The sequence below is a fragment of the Macrobrachium nipponense genome, chromosome 10, assembly GCF_015104395.2.
Source record: "Macrobrachium nipponense isolate FS-2020 chromosome 10, ASM1510439v2, whole genome shotgun sequence".
Classification (NCBI taxonomy): Eukaryota; Metazoa; Arthropoda; class Malacostraca; order Decapoda; family Palaemonidae; genus Macrobrachium; species Macrobrachium nipponense.
Window position 1 is genome coordinate 97,135,470 of NC_087204.1, and position 27,226 is coordinate 97,162,695.

At 37.7% G+C, this 27,226-nt stretch overlaps 1 protein-coding gene across 1 annotated transcript; it reads left to right on the forward strand.

Annotated features, from left to right (window-relative positions):
• Window positions 1-460: 460 nt before the first annotated feature.
• On the forward strand, window positions 461-26,665 carry LOC135224054 (uncharacterized). Its single transcript, XM_064262970.1, has 16 exons — window positions 461-701; window positions 3,595-3,663; window positions 4,341-4,501; window positions 7,386-7,486; window positions 9,069-9,202; window positions 10,857-11,072; window positions 11,443-11,572; window positions 12,476-12,653; window positions 14,818-14,924; window positions 16,716-17,169; window positions 17,431-17,716; window positions 22,397-22,514; window positions 22,790-22,882; window positions 23,604-23,708; window positions 25,434-25,640; window positions 26,527-26,665. The coding sequence occupies exons 3-15, from the start codon at window positions 4,411-4,413 to the stop codon at window positions 25,602-25,604; spliced, it is 2,184 nt and encodes a 727-aa protein (XP_064119040.1). The 5' UTR covers window positions 461-701; window positions 3,595-3,663; window positions 4,341-4,410; the 3' UTR covers window positions 25,605-25,640; window positions 26,527-26,665.
• The last annotated feature ends 561 nt before the right edge of the window (window positions 26,666-27,226 follow it).

The following is a 27,226-nucleotide window of genomic DNA, read 5'->3' on the forward strand; positions in this document are numbered from 1 at the left end:
ATCAGTACTCTGCTGGTAACCATAGATCTGTTTGCCGAAAAGATTTATCTTTTTCCAAGGTCTCTTTCTTTGGACCTTGTCTTTTTTTTTTTTTTTTTTTGTTTTTTTTTTTTTTTTAGTGGTGTTCTGTAATTTATAAATTCATCCATCAACGCACCTTTTACTGCGGCTTTTATTGATATTTTATGAGTTACAGTTCCACGCTCACTCCAATATCTTTTAAGGTTCTGTTTCCTGGACCGTAATCGTTATTCTGATTTGTCCTCCTCTCTTTGCGTAGGTAACAAAGGTCATCCTTGAAGTTTTAGCTAAGAGTTAGAGAATTCAGCACTAATTTCATTTAAGAGTTAGAGAATTCAGCACTAATTTCATTATCTGTAGAGTCTCGTTCCAGAAAATCAAATAAAGACTGGCTTAGTCACCACTCCCCAATTTGTTGTTTCATGTGACTAAACTTCTTGGAACGTCGAGAAGAAGATTGTGAAAAGAAAACAAACAAATCTGAATGCACGAAACTGTGAAACCTGCTTGTAGTTTAAAGTAATCCGTATCAAATTATCAAATCCAACAAAGTGTGACATAACTAACCTATTAGTTATTACCCCAGCGTACTTAAGTAGACTTTGTCGTGGTCAGTGTAAAGTTAACAGTTTTTTTTCGTATATTTTGGTAAAGATAGTTGGCTTCATCGAACCCAACCAGTGAGTACCTAGGCTAGGTACCTAATTGCAGAAAATCTCCACATGCTTCCCTAGCCTATTAAAAATTGTACATTGATAAATTGTACCTAGATTACAAACATCATCATATTTCTGTGCAGCTGTGAGGGTTATCTCTCAGTTCCATTTTGGATCCTTCTACTACATCAGCTCTGTTATTTTCTGAATCTCTTCAGGGGAAACAACCGAGTGGACTAGCTGTGCCAGTCTTGCCCGCTTGTTGATCCACCATCCGAAAAAGTACTTTAACACGTCCTGACACTGGAGATGGGCAGCAGTCACGCGTATCGGTGGTGAGAGCAACATCTCTAGACCTCTACTCTTCTTTCGAAGTACTAAGTATTTTCTCCAAAAGTACTGTTTCAGAGGGTGGATCAAGAAGCGGGTAAGACTGGCACAGCTAGTCCACTTGGTTGTTTCCCCTATCTTGCTGTCCAGCCAGTCCAGCTCCCTCTTATTAGGCTATAGGGTAAAATATTGAATGGCCGGCCTCTACCATAGCGCGACCACCTTTCCAAAAATCTGAAATTAGCCCACCATGGCCTTAATTTGTGACTTGGGAGAAAAAACTTACTTCAAGAGGAAAGTAGGTGTCTTGAGGTGTTGCTCCGAAGGGTGCAGGCTCATGACTAATGTCTATCCTGGGTTACAGGACATGTTAAAGCTTTTTCAGGAAGGTGGTCATGCTACAGTAGAGGCCAGCCATTCAGTATTTTACCCCAGTTAGGTTAAATTGAGTGGCCAGAAGTACAATACCTAAATAGTTATAGCTACATAGTTAGTGTACTGGTTTTCCCATATTGGAACTGAAGGGCAAGTTATTACCTATAGTGCGTTTACTTTTCTAAGATCGCTGTGGTGTGGCTTGTACAGATATCATACGTTGCCAATTTTCATATTATGGTAATCATATTAGCTTCATGGAGTCTATTGAAATAGTTTTCATTTCTTGAAATTAGTTCTTTGTTTCCATCAGATATTTTGAATATATCTTATTTTGTATATTCTTCATTAAAACCTCAGTTTCATTAATGCAAATGAAGATATGGCATATTTTTTCCCCAGCGATGCAGATCTGAGTTTAGGAGACCTCCTATGGTTTTTAAGAGGATTTAAAAGGTTATGGTCAATATCATTAAAGGATACTCGCTCTCGATCACCTACTGTGATAAGTATGGACAGCCCAGCCCAAGTGACTCCCGCAAATGCCTTCACCCTCCGTCTAAGGCTAATGAAATACGTAGTCTATAATGTCCTGAAATACTTCATTTCATAAAAACAACATGAAGGTCCTGTAACTGAAGTTTCAAAGGCTATCCAGAGAACATATGAAGCAACAAAAGTGTCAGAAATTACTATTCGTAGACTTAACAAGGAATCAAGAGAGATGGGGAATATAATGGAGAGAAAGTGATTCCTGAGACTGACATGGATGATTTTGGTAAAAATGTTCTGCGAAGAAGGAATGAGTAGATGTCTTTTCTTAAGCAATGAACCAAACAAAACAAGATAGTGAAGGCCCAACACCGAAGCCAACAGGCCATTCAGCGCATCTACAATTATAGAAAGAGAAAGAAGGAATAGCTAAATAGAATTGGGAATGAAAATAAAAAAAAAAGTTAACAGGGAAGAAGCAAACCCTTTCCCTTGACTCCCAAGGTCTAAAGCGAATCCTCCTACCTAAGAAGGATTATATCTGCGGGAAGCATTTAATGGGACCTACATACCCATAGATATGATAACTCAGCATTTTCTACCTGGCCCCACCACAGCTATCTTAGAAAAGTAAGTGCACTTTAGTGAGATATTTCCCTAATTAAAAAATTAATGAATTTATTTTATGAATTCATTAGTTCTTCCTCCCATCAGTAGTGATAGGACCCAGGGCTATTTTTTGTATGGTGTAAAGATCAGTTTGGAACTTGTAAAAATTCTCAATCTTCCTTACTTTAAATCATTAGGTACTATATTTTCCTTATCATTGACTTGCCCAATATATTGTTAAAGAAAACACCGTTATAATTTTTGCACCACTGGTATTTAATTTTGACGCTTTGAGTAACTTAGTTTATTATCCAGAAAGCTTTGTATTCATTTAGTATTTAGGCAAGTGATTGCATCACAGGTGCAGTGTTGATAGCAGTTCACACCCCACCCCCTTTCCTTCAGTTTGGTGTTTTGGGTTACCTTCTGTCTTGGTAAGGATGCCTAAGTTACATATCTGTTAAATGGTTCGTAGCAGCATCCCTTTCCAGCCCAGCTGCATTGCTTTCTGGCTTTTACTTTTCAGCCATTCCCTTTGGTCTTATCCCACTAAGCTTTCCAAGTTTTCAAATGTTCCTTTGCTCTAGTGTTCATATTTCATTTAATAGCAGCTCCTTCAAGTGAACTATGTGAGAGTCTATAAGGGAGACTTTGGTCTTGTTGAATGACTGCAACTATAACAATAACATTTTTAGAGGTAATAATTTACTTATAATAACTATAATCACAGAAAATAATCAAGCCTGTGAAAATATAGATGCGTATAGGATATAGAGAGTATTGACTAAGTGACTACAAGAACATTACAGGGCAGGAGGTAAATATATGATTGTTAGATATCAGTGGGAACCCTGCCGTTTTCCCCCATTTTAATTAATTTTGTATGAACCATCCTCTATGAATTACAATACAGTAACCTATGTTAATTTCATTATGGAGTACATTATAAGTATCTAAACAAAAATATCTACAGATTCAACAAATGTCATCAGTGAATTTATATGTTTTTTCTGTAAAAGTTTCCCTTACATCTTGTAGATAGACTCCATTTACATCATAAATGGAAATTTAGTGTTTTTTTTTTTTTTTTTTTTTTTGCTTTCTCTTACAGGTGGTTCCAGTTATGTCATGATAGAAGAAAATGCATCGAATTCTTTTCCCATTCCAAATATGTTCAAGGGTAAGTAGGATTAAGAGACTGTAAGGAAGTGCAATCATTGTTGCAACTATTGATAAATACTCATAAGTGATGTTCTACCACTCATTTCCTGGTGTGTCTTATAAGTTTAATGAGAGTCTCAAAATTGCTTTGACAAAGTATAATGTGCTTGACATTTAAGATATGAAGATTGCTGGTAAATTTTTTTGTGAATAATAGTCACAACAATCTAGCTGACAGAATAGTCACAGTTCCTTAACACTACATTTATCTGTATGGAGTGTGATTGTGGAAGTACATACTTTGCAGTATATAGATTTGCAACAGTACTGTAGCTCCTTTGGATACATTTTTTCAGATTCCATCGCTTCATTGGTGCCCATATTTTTATAGTGTACCCAATATGGCTTTTACAGTGGCTACAAATTCATTGTTTATTTTTGGTTTTTACTCAGTTTTACCAAGCAATTATTCAGCTGTAGGATTCCCATGCATGAATCCTACAGCTGAATAATTGCTTGGTAAGTATGAATAAAACATTTTATTATAAAAATATTGTGTTTATATACTTTTTCTAGTATGGTTTTCATGATGGAGAGCAAAAATCCATTAAACCTAGCCAGTGTTTGTGAAAATAATTTCAGTGACTTAATGGTGGTAATTGTTGTTCATTGTTCACTGTTTTTCTGTACTTTCAGGTTCCTCCTATAATAACACCAAAGCTGTTAGAAACATGCAGCTTTCTATCGAAAGGGCCAACCACTCTCCATGTTCCACAGAAGTTCCGTACTCGACTATAAGAAACCTAAGTATAGGAGAGTCATTAAAGGAGTCCAGACACCTTTCAAGCACCATTATAGTAAGTGTCTGACTTTGTATATACTACCATGTATGTCATTCTCATTCCATTTTCCTTAAAACTCTTAAATGCAGATATACTGTATTTCTTTATGCTGTTTAGTACGACTCCAAATGACCAATTGTATTTTGTAGTTCTAGATAATCAAGCATATTTTCAAATAATATATACAGTACAAGTTAGCTGGAATAGTTCCAGAATTTTAGCTATTTTATGTATTTGATCTCATTTGCAGCTTTTCAAGTAACAAGCAATAAAGTGTCTTTGGTTATATTTTAGGGAACCTAGGACTATTTTTTTTTTTCCACAAAATAATATTTTAGTGTTAATGATGCTTTCTGTTCTTCTGCTCCTTACATATACTGTATTACAAGTTACTGTTTAATGAAATGAATTGCTAGAATCAAACAAAGGGTTTTCCCAATTGGCCAACCTTGTTTGATCGTTGACCACCATTAGCAAGAGATTTTGGTGTTGATGTAATTTACCAAGACTTGAAAAGGAGCATTTGTATCTGTAGAGTTTTTTAGGAAAAATTTTTTTTTGATGGGTAAATATAGCAATTTCAGTATGTTCCAGTCTTGTGAACATGTTTTAGATCACCCAACTTGTGTGCCATAGCACCAAAGTTTCTTGTGTGATCAACTGAGGGTGCCATAATATTTAGGGAACAAATTAATTGAAAAACTATAGAAATTTCTTTAGTATTCACCCTCTCATCCTTGGTATCAGTGGCACGTATTGATATGTTATCCATACAGCCTCACCTGCAGTCTGTCCTATTTACCTAGTAGTGCTACATGTCCTTAAGCTGTTAAGCCTGGTAGATCCATTTCCATTTCTTTTCAACCTGCACAGTGACTTTTGTATGACTTGGAGTCACTGCAGATCTTTATCATTGATATGAGTTAACGTTCCAGATTTGTGAATTTAAGGGAGGGAGTTTTGGATGGGAAGATTTTGGTAATGTAAATTAATATATATCCCTACATCATTTTTTGTAGAAGACGTATTAGGGTGGAGGTAAGATATCCACTTGCATTTTTATTAGCATTGATAAGTTCATTGTCAGAGAGGAAATCCTTGAGGAAGATGAAAATCAAATGGTGACTCCTTAATCAGATTCGAACACTTGTGGGTGTTTGTGGGTAAAATGTGGAAGTTGAAACAAGTGCATCTTCCAAAGAAAGACATACAGTATTCTGATGTCCATTTAGTGTATGGTTTTGCATGAAACCTTGATGAGCATAATTTTTCCCCATGTGTATAATTTGTGGTACACAATGAGGCCATAGTATCAGGCAAATTGAAGCACAACACCTCACTATTGAACAGTATGCTGAGTCACAGAAGAAATTACCATATTTTTCCATTTGTTAGAGGAGTAGGTTAATGCAGCTTTTAAAATGGCCAAAAGAATAGCCATTATTGACACTGCTCATAATGTCTCTGTGAGAGTAGCAAAACCAATAGTGAAGAGCATGACACCTCATACAGCTGATGATAAAGTTATCCCCCCTGTATACAACAGGATTGTTGAAACAATATTTGGCTAGGAAGCTTTGGATCAGGTTCTCTCCAAGTAGTATGTACAGGCAGTCCCCGGCTTACGATGGGTTCGGCTTACAACGTTCCGAGGTTACAACGCTTTTCAATTATATTTATCAGAAATTATTTCCAGGTTTACGACGCATGTTCCACGGTTACAGCGCCTACAACGCTCATCTGGCAGAAGAAATATGACTCCAAAAATGCAAAATAATCAATATTTGAAGGTTTTTGGATGAAAAATGCAATAAGAATGCAGTTTACATAGTTTTTAATGCACCCAAAGCATTAAGAGTATGGTTTTCTTAGGATTTTTGATGATGTTCTGGCTTATAACGCGTCTCAAGAACGGAACCCCCGTCGTAACCCAGGGACTGCCTGTAGTATGTTTATCTGAAATGTCAGTTAAAATAGATAAACATGTAATAGAGCAGTTCAAATCTAATGCAAAAATTGCTCTACAAGGTGAATGAGTGTTGACGTTTCTGGAAAATCCACGCTGTTTGGGTTATGTCAATTTATTGGTAAAGAAATACTGTAGTTGAATAATTTTTGTTTTGCAAGGATCTACAGTCCACAGCCCATGGCCAGTACATCTTTGCATCCAGAACATTGTATCTCACTGGCCATGGTCATTCATGGAATGGCTGTTGTGGCATATAGAGCACCCTCAAAGTTTTTACCTGAACACTTTGAATTGTTTTTTAAGAAAATACTTGTTTATAGTAGGGCAAAAAATGTATTTCAGAGGTGTAATCAACACATGCATGTTTTTTGATTTTGCAAAAGCATCCTGTTTCACTCTGTGGTCTATTTTGCCTTATTAGCTTGTTTTGGTTGCATGAAAGGGCCAATTACTCATATATTTAGTTTGCAACATTTCCAACTACTGTTATAGTTACATTTTTGTTGCCATTCCTTTTATATTGAATAAAATAGCCTCAGAGTAAAGACACATATTTTTCATGTTCAATTTACTGAGGGACAAAGTTTTGTCACAGTGACATTGAATTTGATCAATTATTTCTAATAAGGGTGTTGGGGACCTCTGAAAGGCAGATGTTCCTTGAACCAGGGAAGGCTTAGAACCACTGTTTTAGATGGTTGAAAATCAACCTTATGCTCCAGGTTATCAAGCAGTGCTTTTTGCATATTAGTATTTCTTATATTGATTTACAAAATGTCAGTTTGCCTTATAATATGTTAAGGACATGTTGTCTGGTGGGCTATAGTCTTCAGAGTTTTTCAGAACTATTCTGTTGAAACTGATTTTCTTGTAATGTAGTGTCATTAGTTTTGATAATACTGTACCTTATAACCATTTCTCTATTTGCAGATGTTCCATATACTGAGCTGAGTAGTTTGTTGATAAACCATCTACCAAAACTTAAATATGTCAGTAAAGATCAGTTGAATGACTTATTAATATACCTTAAGGTAAGAAGTTTTCACTTTGTAAACACATTTACTGTATCTCCTGCAGTTTTTGAATACATACTCAAGTTTATTATGGATTTCATATCCCCATACTTTTCCAGGAAGTTACTTCCCTTTCCCAGTTTTCATGTTTACAGTAAACATTTACTTTATAAATGTGACTAAATTTTTTCTTGCTTTGTACATTGTCTTTATTTGTCATGCTACTTTCATTTTTTTTTTTTAACCCATCCTTGAGAATTTGATTGTTTTGTAATAACTACAAATCCTTGTTTCATGTAAACATTTACTTGAGGATAAGGATCCATGTATATATGATAGTTGGTTTTTCAGTGTTAGCTGCCTTTTATATCATATAGCACTGGGGAGGTACAGGCTGACGACAGTGCTGGCTTTCCTGATTGACTGATATTTGTTTAATATTCTTAACATTTCATGACTGTTTTTTGCAGTGTTCTTGTTGTGTGTTGTGTTATTAAAGGAATGTATTGTAAAGACTAGATGAGTAACTGGTTGCAGGGCTGTGAGTTTGTTACTGAGGGGAATCATCTAGCTGAATTTATGTGATTTGTAAAGGAATTCAGTTCCCTGCTGGAATTATTACTGAAAAAAGTTGAATGAGCTACTTATAAAAATTTGTGGGCCTCCATAATTTTTAAAGGAATAAAAAAGTTGTAGGATTCATCATATTCATTCCTTTATATGAATAATGTTCTAGATTTATGAAATCTACATCCTGGTTCAGTGATGTGTAACATAGCAAGAGTAAAATGACAAAGGTGCATTAAAATAATTTTTATTTATGATATACATTCATTTTATGGAAATACTTAGTTTACGAAATGTTTTGTATGGCATCTTTAAACCAGATGGCATATTGAGTCACACAGGCAATTTCAGAATAACAGAAGACAAAGAGGAATGCAAGACTTGTTTTTTTTTTTTGTTTTTTTTCTGTTTATCAGCCAGATGATAGTTTCATGGGTACTGGAAGGGGGGAGGCTTTTTAACCCTATAGCTCAGAACTTACACATGTGTAAAAGCTAAATAATTCATCCAGGACCAGGGGAAACAAATCTACAGTTATGTATGGGTAGTACATATGGTAAATCTCTACAAAGAGCTGTTGGGAATCTGTTCAATTCCCCTTTTCAGTGGAGAATGAAATGAGGAATCGAACAGATTCCCAAAAGTTCCCTTCTCAGTGGAGAATGAAATGAGGAATCGAACAGATTCCCTAAAGCTCTCTATAGAGATTTATTTTAGATGATATATATAATCATGGATTTGTTTCTTCATTACATGACTCATGCTACTTTCAGTCCAGGACATATAACAAAGATTAGATGATTCCCACATATTTTGATGGTTCACTGCCCATGCTGAAATTAAAGAGAGTGATGATACTGACTGAGCACCCAGAGTTGGATAAATAATATAATCAATTGAAAGTTAATCTATCTCATCTAAGAAACTGACATTTGTAACTGCAATTTTATATTCTACTGGATAAGATTTTTCTACATTACATTGCATTTATCCTTTTTCATGAAGTCTAATTTAGATAGGAAATTTATTACAGAAAGGTGATTACAAATGGGAGGAAGTGAAGAAGGAGAAAGAAATCTTGCTTTTGCCTTACCGTGAAGTAAAACACCGTTTTAATCTTCTTGATGAATTTGGTTTACTACATCCTCGGTTGCATGATGTTTTACAGTGAGTAGCTTGACTGTTTGGTAAAGATCTGTATTGCTTATTGTTTTATTTTAACTACTGTAGAGACTCAGCATAGGTATTGAATGGCAAGTTTAGATCACTAATAATATAGAAATTATTTTTTTCCCCTTTTTGTCATGTTATCATAATTCATTCATTCTTGATATTTCCCATTGGCATCACCTTGGCATAGTGAAGAGTGATACGTAAATATGTGTAGAACATATGTTAATGAAGTTTACAATGGAAAGTCAGTGATGTCAAATTTGCATTTTCTACCTCATGTGTAGGTATTACTCACACTGCATAGGAATATCCCACAGAATACAGGATTTCAATGCCTATTATAGATTTATGCTGTAATTGTAGAAAGCTCATCAGCAAAAAAAAGATTCTGACCTGTTTGTTCATTCAACACATATTTGTTTTATCACAGCCCTATTAATCATGCGTATATGCATACATATACATATTCAGTGACAAGATGTATATATGGCACTGCAAACAGTACAGTATGTAGTGGATTTGGAAAAATTAGGTATAACTCCTGGTAGCTACAAAGATGGCAAAATTGGTGAATGATCAGTTCCTACTAAATAATCACTGTTCCTCAGTAATGGAATTAACTTAAATGAAAAGGTCAGAAATATATGATGATTATTTGAGAAACAATGGAAAATTATAATAATAAATCCTGGAATGGTTTGAGATCTTGGTAAACAAGGTAAGTGGCTTGAGATATATAAAGATCCAGGTAATGCAAGTGCAGCTAGACTCTTCTGTCTGAAAGATAAAACTTTGACCTTTGGAAACATTGTTGACAAGACAGTCAGGCACATAAAATTGATGGGGTGTTGTAATGGAACAAGCATTTTCTAAGCCGAAACTAGGAAACTTTTTGCCACTTTAAGTTAAAAGTTACTTCAGCTTAAGCCCACTGTTTACACAAATAACAGAACTCCAAGTACAGCACTTAATAACTCTGGTGGATTTGGTATAAGAATTTTTTGTTTGCTATGGTAATGGAAGTATAGGATCCTCTTCCTAGACACTTCAGTGGATTCTTCAGTAGGGAAGGTTCCACCCATCATTGATTATTCTTTAATTTTCATTTTTTTTAAACTGTTGAAGATACAAACTGGAAATTAATGCAAAATTAAAATTAGATGTTTGTATTTTTGGATTGCTACATGTGTTTGGTAATTTTGTTCTTATATAGCTATATACTCAGTGCTCTGTTAACTGCATCCATTTCCTCCTTGGGATGTTCTTTAGTTTATCATCCACTGCCAGCTGTGGACTAAAAGCAAAGGTATATGTATATAAAAAGATGGCATAAATGAAGAAGTTATGAATTTGTCTCAAAACTTTATTTTGTTGTGATCTGATAGCATAGAAGATAATTTGTTTTTAAGTATTCACTATCTCTTCATATATTCATAGCAGTTTTGTTGACCATGTACACTATTTGCTTGAAGTTATGTAGTTTATTACAAAATGTTCAGATTACTCTCAAGTCCATGTAAATCATTGCTTTGCTTTTATAAATCTTATAAGTTTTCTTTATAATCTTTACTTATATATTTGACACTTGTAAAATGAAGTATAAATGTAGTTCAGAGTAAGAATAAGTTGATTTTTATAACTTTTGCAGCATTGGAGTTTTCCTTCAAACCAAAGTGGCTTTACTGCGAACTCTTGGAATGTATAGCGAACATTATGATGTGATTGACCATATTCTGTATAGAACTGAAGAGCTGGAATTACCTGAAGAAATATTATTCAAGATCAAGAACACCTTCCTGGATATTGAAGAGCTTTCCTTAGCAGGGATACATCTTTATATTTTAGCATACTATTTATCCCAAAGGTAATAGTACCTGCATGCATTGACTTACATTTCATGACAATGAAATAGGAACTTTGAACACTATGTTACTATATTATTATTTTTATTATTCAACTGAAACTGTGAGCCACAGTTATTCACTCATTGGTGGCCAGAAGTAGTATTCATTAAATTTTAGCCTGGGTTTTAGTAACTGATATTGCGTATTAATGAAGACAGAAAGGAACTGCTCCAGCATGGTAATTTATTTGAAGAATGGCAGTAATTTGTATGCAGTACTCATTCTAGTTCTTTGTTGCTGGATTGTCAATATAGTATGTGCTCTATGATGCTGTCGTGGGTAAATTTTTTTCTAAATAGTTAATCTTATTTTTATTTTTTTTTCTTATAGATTTAAAGTTGATGTAGATGTCGTCAAGGATATGATGAAGATCCAGCTTTTGCCTACTTGGAAGCCTCTTATGGCCTACACTCAAATCTGTGATATTTTAATAGAAGTCTTGAAGTTGGAATTTTCTTTTGTAAGTTGGCCCAGCAATAACTTTTGATGTGCAATAATGAATATGGAAAATTTCATAAAAGGGTCGAAGTAAGAGTGAGAAGTAAAATTTCATGACCTAAGCAAAGTATTTGTAAAGATATAGAGGAGAGTAGATAGTCAAGAAGAGGGCAATTAAGAGGAAAGGCAAAAATGGAGGTAAGAAAGTGAAATAGATCATTAGCAAGAACAAGCTGTTCTGAAGGAAGTAAATGCAGGGGAAGGTCAATGAGCAAATGGATCTCAAAATAGAAAGAAAGACGCAAATAGAGAGCTTCTATCTGAAGTGAAGGCAGTTCTGATTTGATTAAGCTAGAACAGAAGCAGAAGTGTATATTTCAAGAGAAGAAAGTGTTAATTTAAATGGGATTTTGTTCATAAATTGTTAGCTCATTTTTGTATAGTACTATTTTTCTTTGATTTCTGAAATTTTTGATTGGCCTTTTTCCATGTCATAGAGAGTTCTAGAACACTTTGAAAGTTGAGTGTAAACCATTGTAAAATTGTATCTACTATTACTATTATATTGTTAATTTTATTGTTTGAAGTGGGCAACCATTCATATGAAACAACTTAATTAAAATGTGCTCATTACCGAGAATTTGAAGTAGGTATGTGTTTGGTGAACTCAACACAAGTGCTACAAATATACCTCCCTGCTGCTTATTGTTTTGCTGTGAATAGAGCATGTTTTTTGTATACACTCATGCAAAATTTTTGACATTTCTTTTTTCAATCGTATAAAAGCAAACATTTTATTTTTCCATTATTTGTTGGGAATGTACATGAATTGGTTATGGAAAGTGAGGTGAAACACTCCTTTTAAGAGAAGGTCACACCCTGTATTAACCATTTCTTTGAGACTTTGTATTGTTGCTATTTTCAGGTAATGGACCATCCTGCAGTACTGAATATAAATCCTGAAAATGTAAAAAAAATCATAAGGAGTTGTTCTGTAATTGGTGGAGCTCTTATAACTGAATTAATTAGAGAAGATCCAAAAATTCTTCTTATACCTCACCAAAAGTTATCCAGATGGGGAAAGTTGTTTGATAAATATAAAGGTAAGTGGCAGTTATCCTTAGATTTCATGTGAAGTAAGATTGGTGAAAAATTAGTATATATAGTGGATACCTCTACATATGAAAGTCCCTACATACGAAAAATTCAGGTTACGAAAGCAAAGACGAAGATTATTTTTGCTTCTGTATACGAAAATAATTCAGGTTGCGAAATGGTAAAGTCCGAGATTTGCCCCGGCCGCCGAGAACAATTTTAAAACTGGCGCGCTGCCAACTCGGTAGACTCGACACCATCCTCCCGCTCTCCCATTGCTTCCTGATGCTAGTCACCGCCGTAAGATCCTGCTCTCATATTGGTCAGCATCTGTCCCATCATGCCTCTATGTAAAGGCATTCCTTGACCATTTTTTGCGGCAGCATTATCGTAAACATCTCTGGAATTCGTTCTTTCACATATATTTTGTTTGTTAACGTAAATTCGTGTTAGTGATTTCGCATTCGTTGTACTGTAAGTTACTTTATCGTGTTGTGTGTGAACTTAATGACTTATGTTATTAGCCATAGGTCCCAAGAATGTTGTTGAAGTTCACAGAAAGAAGAGGATGTTTTCTATGGAGACGAAGATGGAGATAATCAAGAAGTGTTAATGTTTTCTGCTATTTGTTAATGTGTTATGTAAAGTTTAGTGTTAATGTTTTCTGCCATTTTTTAATGTGTTTCGTAAAGTTAAGTGTTCATGTTTGCTGCCGTTTGTCCTCCCCCTCTGTCGCCACTTCGGACATCACCTCACTTGAAAGGTAAGGTCCACATTTTACTACATACGTATGCACATATACAAACACTATTTCTTGTACCTTGTACACTAATACACTTTATTTACAGGTACAATAACATTTAGGTTAAGTATTGAATGGTCCAAATTGTTGTATTTCATTGTTTATTGGTCAATTTAGCTTAATTTAAAATTTACTGTGTTGTTTTTGTAGAGCTTGGAATGAATTAGGCAATTTACATGTAAAACGTAGTTCTAGTTATGAAAAAATCAGGTTATGAAGGCCGCTTCGGAATGGATTAATTTCGTAACCTGAGGCACTACTGTATAGTTTTTCCACTCTGCCTTTCCTCAAATACAACAAGTTAATGCTTTTTAACCTTTCCCATGGAACACTTCCCTCCTTCATACATAATATACAAACCTCATTCAGCTACTTATTCTCACTACCATCATGCTATTGCATCTCACTTGTAATTACATCAACTCCTTGTGCCTCTCCATTTTTCCACCTTTTAGTTTCCAACTTTTCTTCCTCAGCAGTCAGTTCCAGAAGCATTCTCAAATTTAAATGCACCCTTTCCTCTCTGGCTTTCAGATCTACCTCTCGTTTGTTCTCTACCTTCAGTAACTCTTTACCCACTCCAGTCTTCTTTAATGTAGATTCACCTCAGCCAACTTCCATTTTTCTATCCCTAAATCTCCAATTTCATCATCCTACTGAACAGGTACTAAGATATTTTACCATTTGAGTAAAACTGTTTTTCAGGTAACTACAGTATTGTTACCTTTTGTCTAAGTGCTCATACCTTATTTTAAAAATATTTTAACCTTAGTGGACACAGTTTAACATTAAAGTAACATATCCAATCTATAAGCAACTCTGTTGGAGTATGATTTTTCCTTATTTAGCCTTAATAACAATTTTTAACTGAAAAAGTAGTTTTCAGTTTGGACTGAATTATTTATTAGAGTTTAACTTCATACATAAGTTTTCCTTATCTTAATCTGTTTTTTTATTACCATTGGCTGCTCAATAAATAAAAATACAGAAGAACTTGCAATTTTCACTAAATTTAAATCTTTGTGCCCAGAGCTTTGAAATTTTATTGTACAGCTTTGAAGAATTACTGTATGCTTATTCTTGTGAAGGGTTCATCATGATGCTGATAAGGCTTCTGTATAGGCATATAAAGTGGTTGTGAGTTGTGGAAGTTTTTGAACTGATGAGTCATTCTAGATTCAGCATTAAATAATGAAAGTTACGTTGACTGGAATTTCTTCCTTGGAAAATGCTTCCTCTTTGGGAGTAATGGTTTATTAATACAGATGAAAGCTAGTTGTTAAAGGTTAAAAGTTGTTTAGTATTAGTTATGCAGTATTTACTATATTTTGATGTTCTTATATGATAAATGGTTTGTTGGTTTATCACAGTTACAGGACTCAAAGCCTCACCTGAAATGATTAGACTTTTTCAGTCTGATGTTACTAAAGAACTAGAAGAAAGATTTGCAGTCTTGCGAAAGATGCCAGAATTTGAGGTTAGTTATTTGACAGCAATTGTTTTAAGATAAAGATGAACAATGTCAAAATGTTTTATTAATAGTTCACCACAAAGTTTCAAGTGTTTTTAAGATAATTGGCATAGAAAGTTTTTCTCCAAGAATTTTCCATTCTTGGAGGCTAAATTACATTTAGAATTATAGATTCCATTAGCAGTAGAGTCACAGAAAAGTCCTTTAAGAGGAGTTAATATTGCTAGTATTTAAGGGTGATGAACTGTTTGAAAATGATTGAAGATGCTTTACTGTCAAAGGGGGACAAAAATGTTTTGTTTCATTTGTATATTAGTTCAAATTTTGCACTGCAGCATTGTTTTCTTGTCTGGTTACTTTAGATTGCAGTGCAGCATAGGATTGACTCATTCTGATTTTTTTTTTTTAATGTATGCTTTGGTTTTTCAAGAGAACCATTAGCACCACTTACATGGATAGTATTTGTTCATGCAACTTACCTGACAGATATATATATATATAGCTGTATTTTCTGACGTCCGACAGAATTTCAAAACTCGCGGCACACGCAGTGGGCGGCCAGGTGGTAGTACCCATTTCCGCCGCTGGGAGGCGGATATCAGGAACCATTCCCATTTTCTATTCATATTTTTTCTGTCGCCGGTCGGTAAACAACTGTTTACAGACCTCCGTCTAGGATTTTTGGATTAAACTCGTACTTAAGTCTCTGGATTGACTTTTGGTTATTGATTCTGGATTGTTGGATTGGCATACGCAATAGTGGACTGTTTTTTTTATTTTGGATTGGCTTTTCTGTAAACGTGATGTTTGGATCAAGTGCAGTGAGTTTCAGTGTGTGTGAGGAGTGATTGTAAGGTGAGGCTACCGAAATCATCGGTAGACCCCCACACAGTATGTATGGGTTGTAGGGGGCATGTTTGTTTGGTGGATGATCGGTGCAATGAATGTGATGGATTGACCGATGATGGATGGAAGGTGTATGATTCCTATCGGCGTAAATTGGAACGCAATAGGATCAGGAGGTCTTCCTCCAGGAGTGGTTCTACTAAAGGTAAGGGAACTAATATTTCACCTGCTCTAACACCTGTAGATTTTGTATCTCCTAAACCTGTGTTGTTGCCTTCGGGCCCTGATTCTGTGTCTGGAGAAGGTAATGCCCTTTCTCTGATTTTGGAGTCTCTTCGTACTCTTGAGACTAAAGTGAAAGCCTTAGAAACTGGCGCTGTGAAAGTGTGTGATCGTGCCCCTAGTGTTGTGGAGGGGGCGTCAGATCGGCCCCATAATGCCTCTAGGCCTAGACCGCTATCGGACTCCCAGGAATCAGGGAGGGGATATGTCGAAAGCCGCAAGAGGGTTATGGGGGCTCCCCACCGATCTGGCGTCCCTTCGGCAGGCCTTGTTGCAAGTTCCCAGGCTGCCAGGGAGCGCGCACAGGCGCGTCTCCTTAAGGACTGTTTTTCGTCCTCCGAGGTGTCCTCCCCGTGCAAGGGGTGGAGCGCTCGGAGAGACTCGCGTCCGCTGAAAAGGACGTTTCGTTGTGAGGACGCTTCACGTCCTGTCTCGCCAGTTTTGTTGCGCTCTTCTCCGGATGCGTATGACGCCTTTCCGCCTCAGAAGAGAGGTAGGATGTCATCCGGCAATGACGCTGAGATGCGCTACAGTCGCTCTCTTGAGAAGCAGGTAGCTGTACCTGTGAGAAGGAAGGAGGTGTCCCCTCGCCCCTCGTCTTCTTGCAGGATCAGCCCTGCCCCCTCTGTTCGTTCTTCTCCTACGAAGAATATTCTTTTGTCCCTTCAGGACCAGTTGTCAGCGCTAATGGCTCAGAGGACTCGCCCAGCAGTAGTCGAGCCTAAGCGGAGGAAGGACCTTAGGCTGCCTGTCAAGAGGATGAAGCAGTCTCCTTCTCCCCCTCCTCGTTCGTCTCTTTCTCCAATTGTGTCTCCTTCGGCGAATCGCCGATCTCGTTCGCCCGCTAAGAAAGCGGGTCGTCAGGACGCTTTCGTTCCCTCTAAACGTCATGGGCAGGCTGCTCGCCGTGACGCTCGAGAGGGCGCTCAGGACGCTTTTGAGTACGCTCAGGACGCTTTCGAGGACGCTCAGCAGGACGCTTTCCAGGACGCTTCGGAGGACGCCGAGCAGGAAGAAGACGTGCACCAGGACGCTCGGAAGGATGCTCGTAGTGACGTGTCTCCTTGTAAAGAGATAGTTAAGACTAGCAAAGACACGCTTTCTTCTAAGTCTACACTTTTGTGTAAGAAGCGTAAGGACGCTTCTCTTAGTAGTTAGGCGGCCTCGGGCGCCGTCAAGGACGCTCATCGCCGTCAAGACGCTCTGCCTCCTTCGAGCTGTAAGGTTCGCCACAAGGAAGGCAGCCTAGATGAGGCTTCTGCTGTTAAGCAACGGGGGTCTTTGATCAAGGCCAGACCCGCTGGACGTACGCCCTCTCCGGAGGGGCGGTCTCCTATTCCTATTAGGGAAGAAGGAGAATTGAGTAGTCCTGCTGACTCGGTAGATGAGGAACCTTCTTCTGCTTCTTCAGTATCGGATTACAAGGTTCTTGTGCGGCTGTTGCGCTCGTCCTTCGGGGACAAGTTTCAGCCTGCAGCTCCCAAGTCTCCTCCCTCGCAGTTTTCGTCTTCCAAGTCATGTAAGACCCCAGAGTTTGTCGAAATGAAGACTTCACTCTCCACTAAGAGGGCCTTCAAGAAACTCCAGGACTGGATGGAACGAAGGAAGGAGCAGGGCAAGTCAACTTTCGCCCTTCCTCCCTCTAGACTCAGCGGAAAAGGAGGTATTTGGTATGAGACCAAAGGAGACGTGGGTGTGAGGATCCCTTCTTCAGTGCAAGGGGATTTCTCTAGCTTAGTGGATTCTCAGAGGAGGTCCCTCTTTTCCACTGCCAAGGTGTCATGGACCCCTACGGAGACAGACCATCATTTGAAAGGGCTGCTACGGACTCTTGAAGTCTTCAACTTCTTAGACTGGTGCTTGGGAGTTCTAGATCTACAATCTAGAAGCCCTGATTCTCTCAGTTTGGGGGAGCTGTCCAGCGTGCTATCGTGCATGGACAAGGCCGTCAGGGATGGTTCGGAGGAGCTTGTCTCTCATTTTGGGACTGCCTTCCTGAAGAAGAGAGCTTTGCTGTGTAACTTCACAGCTAGATCGGTTACACCCGCTCAGAAAGCGGAACTGCTCTTTTCGCCTCTTACGAGCCATCTCTTCCCCCAGACTTTGGTCAAGGACCTAGCAAGTAGCTTGCAGGAAAAAGCGACACAGGACCTTTTAGCCCAGTCCTCGAGACGTCCGGCAGTTCCTTCCACTTCATCTTTTGTGCGACCTCCGAAGAAGGTTAAACCCTTTCGGGGGCTCCTCCCTCGAGAGCGATCCTCGAGGGAGAGGGCTTGCAAGAGGAAGAGCTTCCTTTAAACCCAAGCCATCTAAGTGAAAGTATTGTCCTTCAGACACCAGTCGGAGCCAGACTGAAGTCTTTTGCGGGAGCATGGAGAGAGAGAGATACGGACCCTTGGTCCCTCAAGATCGTGGAGCAGGGGTACAAGATCCCCTTTTTGGATCCTCCTCCTCTTTCCACGACTCCCAGAGACCTTTCTCCGTCATATCAGGGAGAAAAGAAACAAGTTTTGTTCGATCTTTTACAACAGATGATCGAGAAAAGAGCGGTGGAACAAGTCGCGGACCTGGGGTCTCCAGGTTTTTACAACAGGATTTTCCTAGTATCAAAGCAGTCAGTCGTCGGGTTGGCGTCCAGTCCTAGATGTAAGCAGGCTCAATTATTTTGTGGAAAAGATCAAATTCAAGATGGAGACGCCTCAGTCTGTTCTGGGAGCCTTGAGACCGGGCGACTGGATGGTGTCCTTAGACCTGCAGGACGCGTACTTTCACGTTCCGATCCACCCTCTTTCAAGAAAATACCTAAGATTCGTTTTAGGCAACAAAGTGTGGCAGTTCAGAGCCCTTTGTTTCGGCCTGACCACGGCTCCGATGGTTTTCACCGTAATCATGAAGAATGTGGCGAGGTGGCTACACTCTTCAGGGATAAGAGTTTCCCTTTACCTCGACGATTGGCTTATCAGAGCGTCGTCGAGAGAAAAGTGTCTGAAGGACCTTCAGTTAACGTTAGCCTTAGCGAAGTCCCTGGGACTTCTTGTCAACCTCGAAAAGTCGCATCTGACCCCGACACAGTCCATCGTGTATCTGGGGATTCAGAAGGATTCAGTGGCTTTTCGAGCGTTTCCATCCCAGGAACATCAGCGGCTAGGCTTAGAGAAAATCTCAGCCTTCTTGGGGAAAGAAACTTGCTCGGCGAGGGAATGGATGAGTCAGCTGGGCACCATTTCCTCGCTGGAAAGGTTTGTTTCCTTGGGAAGACTGCACCTCAGGCCTCTCCAGTTTTTCCTTGCGGACGAATAAAGAGCCATCTAAGATGGTGGCTCGATCCTCAGAAGCTACAGGAGGGCTTATCCCTAAGTCTTCTGAGCCCCGACCTAGTGTTGTTTTCAGACGCGTTCCCATTGCGGGCTGGGGAGCAACACTAGGAGGGGAAGAAGTGTCAGGCTCCTGGAGAGGGGAATAGGCAGTCTGGCACATCAATGTCAAAGAACTTGCAGCGATCTTCCTGTCTCTGCAGTTCTTCGAAGAAAGATTGACAAACAAAACCGTTCAAGTCAATTCAGACAACACCACAGCCCTCGCGTATTTGAAGAATCAGGGAGGAACACACTCCCGGACTTTGTTTCACCTAGCGAAGGAGATTCTGCTGTGGGCAAAGGTGAAGAAGATCACGATCCTGACAAGATTCATAGCAGGAGTGCAGAACGTCAGGGCGGACCTTCTCAGTCGTCAGGACCAAATCCTGCCGACGGAATGGATCCTACACAAAGACGTGTGTCAAGATCTTTGGAAGTTGTGGGGACGTCCTCTGGTCGACTTATTCGCGACGTCGAGGACGAAGAGGCTTCCTCTGTATTGCTCCCCGGTCCTAGATCCAGAAGCAATCGCTGTGGACGCATTGCTATGGAGTTGGACGGGCCTAGGCCTGTATGCCTTCCCACCATTCAAGATCATGGGGGAAGTCATGAGGAAGTTTGCGGCTTCGGAAGGGACGAGGTTGACCCTGATCGCCCCGATGTGGCCAGCGAGAGAATGGTTCACGGAGGTCATGTCTTTCCTTGTAGACTTCCCAAGGACGTTGCCCTGGAGGAAAGATCTACTCAAACAGCCTCACTTCGAAAGGTATCACCAAAACCTCTCCGCTCTGGGTCTGACTGCGTTCAGACTATCGAAAAGTTGGCCAGAGCGAGAGGTTTTTCGAAAGCAGCTGCGAGAGCAATCGCAAATGCAAGACGAGCATCTACAAGAGCTGTCTACCAATCGAAGTGGGCTTCCTTCAGGGCATGGTGTAAAAAGGAGGGAGTTTTCTCTTCCATGACCTCTGTGAACCAGATAGCCGATTTTCTGCTTTTTCTTAGGAACGTGCAGAAATTAGCAGTCCCGACCATTAAGGGATACAAGAGCATGTTGTCAGCAGTTTTTAGGCACAGAGGCCTGGACCTTTCTGACAACAAGGATCTTCATGATCTCTTGAAATCTTTTGAGACCTTGAAGATTCCTCAAGCGAGACCGCCTTCATGGAACCTTGACGTAGTTCTTAGGTTTTTGATGTCAAGTCCGTTTGAAACATCTTTCAAATCAGCGTCTCTTCGGAACTTGACAAGGAAGGCTCTTTTCCTAACTTCTCTGGCGACGGCAAAGAGAGTTAGTGAAATCCAAGATTTTAGTCATCTAGTGGGCTTCAAAGGAGACAACGCTGTCTGCTCTTTGAGTCCAACTTTCTTGGCAAAGAATGAAAACCCGTCTAACCCTTGGCCGAAAAGCTTCGAAATTAAGGGTATGTCAAGTCTGGTGGGCCAAGAACCAGAGAGAGTCCTGTGCCCTGTCAGGGCTCTCAAGTTCTATGTTCATAGAACAAAAGAGGTAAGAGGTCCCTCAGGTAATCTCTGGTGCTCTGTGAAGAGACCGGAATTACCTTTATCTAAGAATGCTGTGGCTTTCTTCCTGAGGGACGTCATTAAAGAGGCTCATTCATCTTGCCAGAAGACTGATTTGAGCCTCTTACGAGTGAAAGCTCACGAAGTCAGAGCTGTCGCTACCTCTCTTGCCTTACAAAAGAACATGTCAATCAAGGACATTCTTGATGGCTCCTTTTGGAGGAGCAATTCTGTTTTCACCTCACATTACTTAAGGGATGTGAGAACGATTTATGACGACTGCAATTCTCTTGGGCCATACGTTTCTGCAGACACAGTCTTGGGGGCTGGAGGTAGCTCTTTCCCTATCCCTTAGTTAGGTTTTAGGTTAGTTTTTTTTTAATTGTTGTGTTTTTGGTTTTTGGTGAGTCTTGTGTGAAGATCTCCCATCTCTTAGTTTAGTGTTCAGGGGGTCTTTGGCTAGTTGGTCAGGTGGTGGTCAGTTGCTTCATAGCCCTCATATGTATGGTTCGATGGTCTTGTCACGTTGAGGTCACGTCCCCATTGACAGAGCATCCAGAGCGCACCAGCACTACAGGTCTCCACCTGGCTGGCAACTCTGATTGAGCAGAAGCAGGCTTAAGTGACAGTAATCACAGAGTCTACTTTGCTAACAGGTGAGGAACCAAGGTGTATATCATCTACTTAATTTAGTTTCCTACAAATCCTATTCTGTCTCTTCCCACCATCCAAAGGTGGGATTCAGCTATATATATATCTGTCAAGTAAGTTGCATGAACAAAATGTTATTGTTATAATACATACAATTAAGTTTGTTCATACTTACCTGGTAGATATATATAATTAGAGTGCCCACCCTCCTCCCCTCAGGAGACAGGGGCATTGATAAAATATGAATAGAAAATGGGAATGGTTCCTGATATCCGCCTCCCAGCGGCGGGAATGGGTACTACCACCTGGCCGCCCACTGCGTGTGCCGCGAGTTTTGAAATTCTGTCGGACGTCAGAAAATACAGCTACAGTGGACCCCCCGTATTCGCGTTCTCCAGATTCGCGGACTCACACATTCGCGGATTTCTCTCGGGAACGTTTCCCTGCATTATTCGCAGAAAATTTGCGCATTCGCGGTATTTTTCTATGATAAATATCCACAAATTCCTGGTTTTTTTGATGAATTTCATCATAAAATGCACTTTTTGTGATAAAACTATTAAAAAAACCATGTAGGAAAATTTTTAGTGGGTTTTTCTTGAGTTTTAACTAACAAAATAGGCTGTTTTTAGCATTTTTATAGGGGTTCCAAACATTCGCGGGTTCTAACTATTCACGGGGGGGTCTGGTACGCATCCCCCGCGAATACGGGGGGACCACTGTATATATATATATATCTGCCAGGTAAGTATGAACAAACTTAATTGTATTATAACAATAACATGTTTATTTGTGTTTAATGTATAATTAATTTCTTTTTAGGTGGTTTTGGTGTCAAAAAGATTTGTTGAACTACTTTTTGAAACCTCACGCTATTAAAAAGATTGTTGATTTGACATATTCCGGGCAAGCTCTCAGCAGTGTTAATGCAGCATTCTATGTAGGTTGTGTGTGAGTTTAGTTTGTGTTTTAATAGAACACTATTAGACAATATTTCAAGATGTACATAAAGGATTATCATTAATTCAAAATTCTGACCAGGGTATTCTTCATGTTGTGTTACTACAGTATATATATGGTTGTCCTGAAGGGAGAAAATTTTTTGCCTCATTGATGACAAATTTTGCAGATTAATTTGTTATTGGGATTCTAAGTTAGACTTTTTTTATTTTGTTGTATGCAAATTTAAGATAATTTTCATGTGTTTTTTAACAGGATGTAAAGTCATCTAGATTGAATTCATACCGATTATTATCCAGAGAAATGAAGACTTTTATTGCTAAGGAGCTGGGCATTGATGAAAATAACGTAAGTATGGTAATATGATTGTTTGTACGGTTTTAGAAATTTTTCTGTTTTCTTTAATGTGGATTTCAAAGAGAGATTGCCATTATTATTAAAGTTCATATCAGCTTGCATAAATTCAGTTTTCCTCATCTCTTTCATCATGGTGAAAGTATTGCTGGCAGTCTGGATCTAAAATCCATTCTCTTCATCTAACTCTTCTCAGTTAATTGTTTCCTCTATGTTTCAGTGCTGCTCTTCATACTATACTGTTTAACCCTCCTTCTCTTTATTTCTTTTGGTGATTTATTCCATAGTGTTCTTGATCCTTGGATATCACCTTGAAATTCAGCCCAAAACTTCAAAGTTATTGAAACTTCAAAATTTAATTTTCTACATTAAAGACAATCAGTTTTGGCTAGGTATAAGGTTGTAGAAATGTGACTATGTAGTCTCATTAAGGTAGACTATGGTGTAATACTGTACTCTTTTCCACTCTTGTATCTCATGTATCAAGGGAGAATGCAGTATTAGAAATTTATATGATCTGTATTGTAGGAGACTATTTTAGAAAGAATTGTAATCAGAACTAAAGTTTTTTCCTCTCATTGTATTGCTTTTTTTCTGAATTCATACGGTTTTGGAATTTTGATTCCATTTTATTGATGACTCACTTTTATTTTTGTTATTGTCATAAATAAGGTTTTGAATTTGTGAAAATTTTTTGTTTTTTATGCCTTTGCAGGACCAGGAGTTTGCTCCAATTAATGAGTTAAGGACAAGTTTAGGAATAGCAAACACCAGAAAGGTACTGAAGCTACTCATAGACTATGGATTTTCTAAAGAACAGGTAAGTTTCACTCTCATATCATGTATTTCTTATTTAAAGCATAAAAAAATTCCCAGTATTTCAGAGCTTTCCAGGTGCATTATTCTCCTGCCTGACACTAGCTCACATGTTTAACTTTGTGTGATGTGCCAATTTTGTTATTATACTAGGATAAGCTTTTTTCCATTTTAGCAACAGTCGTATTTAAGTTATTTGTATTCCAATCCATTATGGACCAGTGTTTCAAAAATTTTGGACCTTGTTGATGTTGCTGTATCAATTAGCTTAATGAAACAAATGAGTTGCCTAAAGGATTTGTTTTGTTTTTATGTGAGAGGTGTAATGAAAGAAGTTGGATAACTAAGTAGAAAGAGACAGAATGGAAATAGTGAAAAGATAAAGAATAAAATTAATGCAGGCTAAAGGAACACTGCACAGAATCTTTAGTGCTATTTAGAGTATGCAGTAGAAGTCACAATATAAGTGGTAACACTCAAGGGACACAGACTTAAAATCCACCATTATCACTCAGAGGGTAGAGACCAATTAGTCATGTTAGTAGATTTTTTTATGATTCTGTATTTTTTTCTTGGACATCGCATTTCAAGTCAGTGCCCCTTTTACCAGTTATAAATATAACTAGTACAAATTCTATTGCAAATCCATCTTGGAAAGAGTTTGCACAGCTTTTACTTTTAAACTCGCATAGAAAGATATGTATGGGGGAGGTAGTTGGCATTCTGAAATAAGGACAAATGACTTGCACAAAATATTTGGTTTTATGTTATTTTAGACAAAGTGAGGCTCATTTGCACTGTCTCACACCTCATGAAAATATTGAAGCATCTCTTTTGTTATCCATTACTATAGGTATTTCCTTTTATCCTAGTTTGCTGTTCAACTTAAGTTTTTTCATGCTACAATCTTTGCCCCTTGCTTAAGCAAGAATAATTCATATTATGACTCATAATTTGAGTTGTAATCTGGTTAAGATTTTGATGATGACTGGGCGTCAGTTTTGCACTGGTTGTAGTAATGATAACTTTATAGTTATTCCAGGGATTAGTGTTCTGATTTTACAGTGTCTTTGCTCTATTAACCAGTAGTATGTTGCCAAACTAGGGTATGATGGCAGGGCATAGAAATTGGTTTTTCTATGGTACTATGTTTAGTCGTTTTCATATATATTTGTCAGCTTGTCTAGTTATGTGAGGATCCCTTTGTATTCAAACCAACTGAGAATAGGATGAACTGAAAAATTGTATCTTCTGTCCAATTTTTCTCATTGCTAAATGATGGTATTATTTGATGGTCTAATTTCTTGTGCAGTGGATTCTAATGTATTAGATAATGAGTCATTGTTTGTAGTCAATATGGTAAGTTTATATGCCCTGTTTTCTTCACAGAGAAATAAAAACAACAGGGTTTGAAGTTACTTGTGACTAATCATGTGATTCATTTGTATGCTTATTTTGAAAATATTTTATATTACTGCTAAAGAGTGATAAATTGAATTTATGGAATTGAAAGGTTTAATGCTTCATAAAAGATTTTGCAAATTAGAGTACAAGGGAGTACAAGGTACATAGACATTTTGTGAAGACCAGGTTGGTCTTATGTCAAACTTTGTAAAGAGCAGTGCCAGTGTCTTTTAGGTTTTTCTTCTGTGTTTTGAAATATACATAGGCAGCAAAATTCTCTTAGACATTGTTTGTTTTCTTTCTCACAATGAGGATTTTTTTTCAGATTCTAGACTGTATACAGATTCTAAGTTTGGAGTACACACCATTAAAGTCAACTTTAGATAATTTTCCAAGATTGCCAGAAACGCAACCCTTTCATGAATGGATGAAGAATTCTCAAGTTCTCCATCTTTTAGCGTATCTAGTGAAGAAAGACACCCCTACAAATTGGTAGTTATTTATTTGACACTGCATAACTACCATTATATTGGTGAGTAAATAAAATGTCACCAGTTTGAATACAGTAATAGTCATAACTGATTTATCAGAGAATAGTGATTGGTTGAGTTTTTAAGATGAAAATAAAAGATAGCTCATTTTAAAGAGAATGTAGAGATCATTTTCTTCAATTACCTGTTATATTTACCAACACAATATCCTTTAAAATATCCAAAGCATATGAAGGCAACCACATTATTCATAAATACCTCATTCTAAATTCTTGAACAAATAGAGATGTTGTCAAAAATTTGAAAATGGTATTGTGATCTGGCCAGGTTTTGTAATGGGGATAACCTAAAGCAGGCTCTTGAGTGGAATATACAAGAATGATTAACAAATTAAGACTTATCCTCCATAGAGAATATGGTATGAATGTTTATTTGTAGCCTATGTTCTTTAATACCAGGACTGTTGACCCACTATGTAGTAATTTCAGTTGGATAAATGAATAAATCAGTTTTTTAATGTTCTAAGGTTTTAGATGTCTGAGTATCCTTAAAATTCTATCTTACCTCAGTTTCAATTGAATAAGGCTCTTGTAACACGCATTTTGATTGATAAGAGTTTTGATCTGTAGTGATCAGTAAGAGAGCTTTCACAAAAATAAAGCATCATTTTAAAGGCCAATAGGAAGGGATTGCCACTACTTTCCTTAGCGCTTATTAGACATAGATAGATATACTTTGTCCTCAACATACAAAAAAGTTCCGTTCTGAGAGCTTGTTTGACGAGTTAAATTTATTTTTTTTAAGTCCAACAAAGTTAGCCTTGTCATTCAGCATTGTAGTTAGCCTACAACATATAACAAGAAAATTTGATCTTTGAAAATGATATAGGTGTTGATAAACAAAAATCTTTGATCTTATAATTTACAGGTTGCTTCTCTGCCTGGGGAGCTTCTCAGACCTATAGGACTTGAGTGGTCATAGATTTACAAATTAAATGTAAATCTCTTTTTGTTAAACTTTTATTGACAGTTTAATTGTAAATCTTTTTTAATAAACTTTTATTGTATGTTTTGTTTACTTTTCCTAGATTTTGTTTTAAATGTTCATAGTTATGGTACTGTACCTATTTCTGTAATGTCAGATAATTTGTAAATTGCTCTCCAATTGGATACAAGTTATACATTTTCATTCTTTAAGCATAAATGTATGTATAAGTTTTCTGGAAGTGATTTTATCTTGGCCACTTGTTTTGGTTGTACTGTAGCATTCTAGTCTTAAACAGATTTTTCCCTTTTAATTTTATTTACTCTATATTATCCATTAATCTTACATAGTTCACCTACCCTTGTGAATTTGTGGTGCACATATTCTTAATAAATGTAATTCAGACATCATAAAAAATTTTCTTAATGTAGCAATGAATATTAGAGCATATTACACCAAATTATTCTTTAGTATATTGTAAAGAATTTGAGACACGTTATTCTTCAGAAATGTGCTTCCGTGTACGATAGTTTGTCAAGAAAATTTTGTTCACCATTAAGATTAGATTCACTTTCCCTTGGGAATAATTTGTCCTTAAGGGAAAATTTTTAAGTCCTTGTCATTACAGTACAGTACAAAGCCT

Bases quoted from the DNA above. Each gene is read 5' to 3' on its own strand.
- LOC135224054 (XM_064262970.1), top strand. From the start codon at position 4,411: ATGTTCCACAGAAGTTCCGTACTCGACTATAAGAAACCTAAGTATAGG. The intron at 12,654-14,817 runs GTAAGTGGCAGT...GGTTTATCACAG, and splicing joins GTTGTTTGATAAATATAAAG to TTACAGGACTCAAAGCCTCA. The intron at 14,925-16,715 runs GTTAGTTATTTG...TTGTCCCTTCAG, and splicing joins GAAAGATGCCAGAATTTGAG to GACCAGTTGTCAGCGCTAAT.